The sequence below is a fragment of the Dipteris shenzhenensis genome, chromosome 32, assembly GCF_047967505.1.
Source record: "Dipteris shenzhenensis isolate YYH24624 ecotype China chromosome 32, Dip_SZ_1.0, whole genome shotgun sequence".
Classification (NCBI taxonomy): domain Eukaryota; kingdom Viridiplantae; phylum Streptophyta; class Polypodiopsida; order Gleicheniales; family Dipteridaceae; genus Dipteris; species Dipteris shenzhenensis.
Genome location: NC_141627.1, coordinates 16,995,551 through 17,003,734, shown reverse-complemented (window position 1 = coordinate 17,003,734; position 8,184 = coordinate 16,995,551). Strand labels below are relative to the sequence as shown.

The following is an 8,184-nucleotide window of genomic DNA, read 5'->3' as shown; positions in this document are numbered from 1 at the left end:
AACAATTGAGAGAGCAACTACATCATCTGCAAACAATCGATCTAGGAAAGTGAGGGCAACTTCAACCCCTTAATCCTACCCTTAGCAAGACTTTTTAGAACAATTTAGTCAATGGAACTCTATCAATAGAAAAGAGAAATGGAGCTAGCCGAACTCCTGCTTAATGGAGCTTCAGAGAACAAATTGTCCCACTACACCCCATTAAAAAAATTGTTAAGAAATTTTGGATATTTGGGGCAAGAGTGTTCACAAAGGCGGAGCTAAATTTGTATACTTCCGTGCTTGGGCCTCCTCAATGAAGCTATTAGTGTGAAGATGTGACTTAGTGTAGCATGAGTTGCTTCTATTGCATCTCTCTACACACACACCTAATGAACAATGCACATACAATAAAAAATGAAAGGTCCACTTAAATTTATAAAAAGAAAAAAATACAACTTAGTAGGCTAAGCTCAAAAAAGAGCGTGCCTAGTACCTTGGAGCACTTGTTAATGCGCTAGACTTGCGACCAAAAAGTCAATGAATTCCATCAAGATATCCTTGAATTTCTTGATGGGAGTTAGGAGAAATTCTGCATTTGTGAAAAATAATATTGTTCCTATGATTTGAGATCTCTTCTAGGCGAATTGAAAAATATATGACATAAAAAAATTGGAGGTGAGGACAAGATGTCAAACGTAAGGAAGGGAGTGCTTGTTCGCGATGACCATCGGGTAACATTAAAAAAAAGGATCCAGTGATGAGTCGTGCGACCAAAGATGCTGGTTGCGGAGCTACGTTTCCGGGGTATACGACGTCAACAGCGTTTGAATTCGAGGCGCGGATCACCATCGAGGGGCAGGTCACGGCACGACAGTGCGCGAGGCCAAAAAGCGAAAATTTGGGTAGACGGCAGACGTAAGTCGATCGAAGATCGTGTCACTTGAAGAATAGATTGTCTTTATCCCCAGCAAGCTTTTCTTTTGGGCTGCAGCTGGCGAAAGAAAATGGGACCTTGGACGGACGGCGCAGCACTATGGAAACCTCGGAAGCAACTCCAAAAGCAAATCAACCGCAGGTTTCGTGAGTCTTGTTTGCTAGGCTGCTGGCAATGGCGGTGCTGGATTTTTAGAGTTCGCTGTTGGATTTCGAATTGCAGTGAAAATATCGGAGGAGGTGGAGATTTTGAAGAGGGGGTGCGACAAGGGAGCTTGCAGAGAAAGGCAGCTGCAGCTAGGTGTAGAGTCTAGACTAGACTGTAGAGGCTATGGCGATGGCAACCTGGGAAGCAACAACCGACCAACGGCTGCACAGACTTTTGCTTGGCAGATTTGCAGGAGCAATTTAAATTCTGCTTTTGCGTTGCATGCGCGAGGGTGATGCTGGCTGCTGATAGAGAAAATTTTGAGGAGCATATATTGGGAGGCGGAAGATGTGATGGGCCTGGCAATAATGCGGAATGAGGTTTCTGACCGCTTGTCTTGTCCGTCTCTCTTGTCTGCAGCAAGTCATTCCCTCAACAAACAGAAAACAATCCTTCATCAGAAGAGATCAAATTTGACCAACAGAAACCAATCCTTCGTCAGAAAGATATTAAATTTTCATCAGACAGATCAAATTTGAGAATCACAGAAAACAATCCTTCATCTGAAGCTGAGATTAAATTTGACAAACTGAAAACAATCCTTCATCAAGAAGAGATTAAACTTGATCCCTGATCTGCCATGCAGGCAACAGAAGTTATGCACCACAAATCACTTATCTCCCTGCGTGAATGTACCACCTTCCACACGCAGGTCAGAAGCATTCAGGTTCGTGTTCACAGATTTTTTTTAATTTAATGAAAACTTCAAAAACCTCCAAATTTCTTATATTTGGAGGTAGAATTTCATAAAATAGGAGATCGAATTTAATAAATTTGGAGGTGTCACACAATTTCACTACAGTTGCAACAAAAGTGTAGGCTTTGGTGCCCTCCAATTTTTTCCCCTTTTGGTCAAAATTGAAATTCTTTTGTTCACCCACGTGAACAATCCATCCACATTATACATTGTTTTTCTGGGCTATTCTAGGTCACTAGAGTTTTGTTTTCCAATAGCTTTTTGCCCACCCTTTTTTAATCTTAATATATGGTTACTTTTCTTTTAATTTTTTCTTAAAAAAAGAATGATTTTACTTTAAAATCAAAATCCACATCTTACACATGAGCTTCTAGTCATCACCTTATCACTCTTGGTCATTTGGCCCCAAAAAATTTAATTATCCTAGTATATATTTAACTAGGTTGCGGTAGGCAGCCTTTCAGTTATGGCAACTCCAAATTGGACTTGAATCCTCACTATTATCCAATTGGGGTTTCAATAGCAAGGTAGTGAGCTGTGTCTAACAATTACTCAATCAAGTGATGGCAAGAAAGCAAACATGCAATTATCTCCCTCGTTATATAATAGATTTGCAGAAAGAATGAATAAAAAAGTATGCTTTTGGGTCAAATTTGGAAGGAGTGTTTTAGTCCCTTAGATCAATCTAAAATCAAGGGCCTAAAATTATATACGTGGCTTAAGGAGAGCTCATAAAAGTTTGCTTTTCTAGAAAGCACATTTCAAACCCTTGGATCTTCATAAAGATTAATGCTTATAATCACGACACATGGCTTAATGAGGGCTTAGAAAATGAAAACTTCCTTCTAGGTTGCCTATCGTAAAAAGGAAAGACTTTCTAGCCATTAGCCTCTTTTATTTGACAAATATTTTTTGGCATTCGTAAACGAAAAAGAAAATACCCAATGACGAAGATATCTTTATTAATTTTAGTTACAACTTACAACCTTTTTTGTATTATTGTGTAATGGAGGTTCATATTTTCATGTATGTACGATTGATTATTAGGTATGGAAGGTGGTAGATCGTAAGTTCAATCCTTGTCATATTTCTCAATTTGGTTACATTAGTAGTTGTAATTGTAAGATGTAACTTTTGAAGTTGAAATTAAATCCATTAACCAATGAACCCATGAAACATATATATGATCATTTTATAGCAACCCGTGAACCCAATCCCTTGCCCAAGCAACAGGAATGGTAATTATCAATCTTACTCCCATGCGATGGAAAATACATCATCTAGCTATAATATCAAAAAAATAGCCAACAATTTGCTACATTGACGTTCAATACATTAATATAAGGTGCATCCCTCAACACACCACTAGGGGCTTTGCAAGTTTGGAGTCTATCTCTTATAAGTATAGCCCACTCAAAACGAATGCTTGATAAAAAATTAAAAAAAACGTAGCCCACTGAGAAATAATGCATAATAAAGAAAGCAAAAATCATTGAAGTTTTTACCCTCACAATTGGATCAATCATGAATTCGAAGATCACCATGCATCGACATAAGAGTCAATTTAAAAATGTAGCCCACTGAGAATGTGTAATGAAGAAAGCATATATCATTGAACTTTTTACTTTGACAATTGGATCAATCATGTATTCGAATAGCATCGTGCATCAACAAAAGAATCAATCATAGAGTTGTGAACATACATTACACGAGAGGCTATAATGTATCAAGGTCAATCATACATTGAGGAAAACAATGGTGGGATTAAGAAAAGGAAAGAGATTTAATGTCCATAGGGTTGTGAAAAAACATTACACGGGAGACTTTAATGTATTAAGGTCAATCATACATTAAGGAAAACAATGGTGGGACTAAAAGAAGGAAAGACGTTAATGTCCACGAGTAGGATTCACTAAAAATCTAGGTTTTTATGAGGTGAATGGATGAATTTTGATTTTGACTTGAAGGAAGAAAATTTTGGAAGCCAAAAAAATCTGCACTTTTCTAGAAATAGAGTTATAAATTGTGTGACAATCTCTAAATTTATGACATTCTATCTCAATTTGAACGATCATGGAGGTTTTTAAAATTTGTAAAAAATACTTTTAATTTTGTAAACATAGCAAAATTTTAGCCAATTTAGTTCGATTGTAATTAAAAATTTTATAAATTTCCAAGAAAAACCTTCCAAAATTTGTTTTTAGAGTCTTTTTCATCTGCCTCTGCCTCAATCAATGCTACTCCCTTGAATCATTCACAAGCCTTCCATTTTCATCCTTGCTCAATGCTTAGCCACCCTGCCCACTCTATATATTTGCTCAAGAGTTTTGCTAGGCGGGTGCCATAGGAGGAGCAACTAGAGCATGTTATACGTGTACAAAACTTCAACATGAAGACGAGTCACCATGAGGTTAGAGCTCTTGAGGGGGGGGTGAAAATGTGAGGGCCATGAAGGGCGCCATGATCGGGCTATACAAGATGACTGGAAGTACAGTTCATCTTCATGGCAGGAAGTTGCAACGAAATGCTGAGGCAGTAAGGATCGAATCATAACCAAAGACAATGGATGTAAACTTGGATTGCAAGACAAGCAATCAACCAAATTCAAAATGCACATATTTAGCTCTCATACGCCTGCAAAGCTTGCTCCGTAGTTTCCCTCCTCCTCCTCATTCTCCTGTGCTAGAGTTGATTCTTATCTTCCTTCTTCATGCATTTGGAGTGCATTGGATTTGATTTTGTGGCCGACAGGCCTACTAAATGTACATTCATCTTTTTTGCTACAGGGTGGTTTTTTTCTCTTAGGCAGGGTTCCTACTAGGCCGGCGGAAGACCTCCAAAAGGAATGCTCAAGGGGCGTTGTCCTACGTTGACCAATCAAAGTCGCGGGCCCGGATGCTCAAAGGAAAAAAAGTTGTCCAGTGTAAGAAGGCCGCCCAAGCAAAGGATTTCAAAAAAATTTGAACCGCAAATGAATTTTATTGGGTATTGAACTTGGGTAGCGGGGTGTACACCCATCTCCTCATCCAGCAAGCCAATAAGGCATCGTTGAAATTAAATGCTCAATTGTCTTTTATCTCTTTTCCGCCGGGTGGTGTGAACCACCAGAGAGGCGGTCATGTCCTTCTTCTTGAAAACCTAGAGGCCTTCCACCAGCCTAGTCTGAACCAGGCCTCAGAAAGGATGGAAATTTATAATACAACCAAAGAAATTAAAGGGGTTTGGATTCATTTGAGTGATGCATCTAACAAATAAGCAAGGCTGGGGTCAAAGATTCTGCCTGTCGCATTCTTGAAGTTTGTGATTGTTGAATGTTCTTCCTTCTCAATGTTTTCATTTCTCTCTCTTTCTCTCTCTGTTGATCGAAAGCTTTGAAGCTCCTTATCCGCCATAGCTACCTCCTTCCAGCAGCCCCTCTTCAATTCATACCCTCGTTCTCTCATCTTACAGAATCCCCCCGCTCCCTCTCGTCTTGCATGTGCAGACGCTCCCGCCGTGATCTCTCTTTAACTTCCTCAACTGACCTCAACGGACTCTTTCTTGCTCGCTCTGGCGCTCTCTCTCTCGACCGATCGATCGATCTCGATATATCTCTCTCTCATGCATTCCTTTCACGTGAACAACGGCAGTTTGCTTGTGATAGTTGTGCACCCCCCGCGGGCCGCCCTTCCTCTTCGTCCTTTAAGTCAATCCCTTCTTTCTCAATAGATCACACCCGCTCGCAGCTCGTCCCAGCGCTAACCTTTCTACTTTGCGCTCCGCTAGCAGCCCTCACCTAGCAGATTTGTATGAGACAACGACGATGCGCCCAAGTGGAAAACAATGATTTAGATCCAACCTTAGGTCGCTCCTACGCCTACAATTGGTGTTGCTGGCTGTACGACGGACTCCTGCTGTCGCAGGTTGTGATGCTTAGACGGAATAAGCGGAGAATTTCACATCGTGCTGATAGTACCGATCCCAATGATACCCTCTTCCCGAATGCTGGTGGTGGCAATGAGTTTGTCGAAGCGAAGAAAGACAAAAAGGGGCTGCGGTTAGGAAACAGGCTGTACATGCCTCGTATCCGTGTTCGCATTTTCTCTGTACTGCGCCTCATGCGGAGAGTGAGGAGGTCATGCGGGCGTCTCTTGTCTGCAAAGGTTCACAAAAGGGATACAGCATCTTGCACCTCATCGGGGAACAGGCAAAGGTGTGGTGGTATGGGACACTCTTCTTACAACAGCTCCTACCATGCAGAGGCGATCGCCGACTGCATAGAGTTTATCAAGAGGTCAGCAAGCACAAGGGATTCATCACTCGTCTGTTCCCGGACACCCTGGCCGAATATGGAGGTTCAGAATCCATTTCAAAAGTAACCTTCTTGAATATAAAATGAGGATGCGATGGCTGGCGAAACTCTGTAAGAGTATCTGAGAAAACATCTCTCTCTCTTCTCTCTCTCGCTTTCGGTTAGTAGAAGTATTTCAGCTATACATGGAGCCTCGTGGTTTTACGACGTTCATCTCTGAAAAGAAGCCACCACCTAATAGCAAGCTGCATTAAGTTACTGGCAACGTTGCAATGCTATACTTCAATTTTACGTTTCACTTTCATTCCACCTATGCTCCGGGGGATTGTCTAAACGAGCAGCAACGGTGCAAGGAACTCGGGTATGTCAAATATCAAATATTGGGTCTGGCTTCCCTTCATTCTGGATTCTTGGGTGTATATGCCAGCTATATTGTGCTTAAAAACTTTGTACATGCGGACACAAAGCAAAATATTGCACAAAGCTTATGATCTCTCTCTCTCTCTCTCTCTCTCTCTGTGTGCGGCCATTGTCGGATTTTCAGCTTGTTCTATAGTGTCTCACAGTGGCAAGGCCTTCGTCTCGACCGCGCATCATTACTGTTTCTTTTATTGAAATCATTACTGTTTCTTGTCTACCCCCACATTCGTTCAACACAGCGTGCTATTATTTCTTTTGAAAATGACACGACAAGAAGAACAATCGTAGAAGGTAGTGTTCTTTACGAAAGAGGTTACCTCCCATCAAAATGGCAAAGTCGTTTGGCGTGTGTGTGAGAGAGAGAGAGAGTAAGTTTATGAAAGTCTTTGACGACCCAAGGGTCTATGAGAGTGTGTGTGTGGGCCTTCTTTCCCAATCCTCTGATTTTCCAAAGTCTTCTCTTTGAATATCATTTCTACAAAGACCCAAGGGTCTGTGAGTGTGTGTGTGTGGGGGGGACAATCCCTTGTTTCCGAATCCTTGAGGATTTCCAGTCTTTTCTTAGAATATCATTTCCACTACTAAATTTTCTCATTCCCATCCTATTTCCTCACATGTGCATAGGACCCTAATAACTTACTCATTACCATGGATGGCTCCCCCCTAGAACCCTCGAGTTAATCAAGTGAATGCATAGGTTTCTACGCATGCATGAATGAATGAGACATTCCTAAGGCTCTTATTACCACATAATTCACAAAAAAGGTAGTGCACAAGGGTGCAAGTGGGTCATGTACATGTCCATAATACATTAAAGTGAATACAAATTTTATGAGCACTCACATATACCCTAATTACCAAATGATTTACACATCACTACAAAAACATACATGCATGTGTGTGTGTCCGTGTGTGTGCGTGTGCATGCACATGCATGCGTGCACATTGTGTGTGTGTGTGTGTACGCACACGTGTGCATACGTGCACCTATGAATGAGCATCTAAAACACCCATTCGAATTCCACTACATTGTTCCCTTTCCTAATTAAGAGTCCTTTCACCCCTTTGCCCTATACGTGATTAGTAGACTCTATGATTTTGATAATAGGGGCACCTTTGAAAGGCCTTATAAAGAGGATACTTTGTCCAACTCACTTTTGAAGAGGAATCTCAAAAAATTATTACATTTCAAAGCACTGATCGAGATGACCTTTTCTCAAATTTAAAAGCCAAAACCATCCAAGCATAAATAATGGCACATAAAATAGAATTATATACTATAGAATAGAGTTTGTTCATACATGCCCCTTCTATATCAAGCATCAAATGCAGATGTATTTACATGTAAACTTGGACATCTTTTGTGATGACTTGACCTACGTTTGTGAAGACCTTATTAGAAATTCATTCATATAATCCAGACAATGTGAGCCTTCAAATTTTCTTTTTTACATCATTATAAAATAATAAAACATCTCAAACATGGCATCACAATTAGTGCTAATTGTGCTTTTGTGCATTTCAAAAAGTACAACAAAGAGTGTTTTATTGATCCTCAAGCAGATGAATAAAAGATTGATACTAAGATATATAAAGTTTAAAGGTGTTCTTGGTAGAAAATATAAATATCTACATTTAAGGCTATGGATATGA

General features: G+C 40.3%; 1 protein-coding gene across 1 annotated transcript; it reads left to right on the top strand.

The window, feature by feature from the left end:
• Positions 1-5,165: 5,165 nt before the first annotated feature.
• LOC147880380 (uncharacterized) lies at positions 5,166-6,583 on the top strand. The gene has a single exon (XM_087371163.1). It carries the CDS (start codon positions 5,609-5,611, stop codon positions 6,176-6,178), a length of 570 nt encoding a protein of 189 aa, XP_087227289.1. The 5' UTR covers positions 5,166-5,608; the 3' UTR covers positions 6,179-6,583.
• Positions 6,584-8,184: the final 1,601 nt, after the last annotated feature.

Bases quoted from the DNA above. Each gene is read 5' to 3' on its own strand.
- LOC147880380 (XM_087371163.1), top strand. From the start codon at position 5,609: ATGAGACAACGACGATGCGCCCAAGTGGAAAACAATGATTTAGATCCA.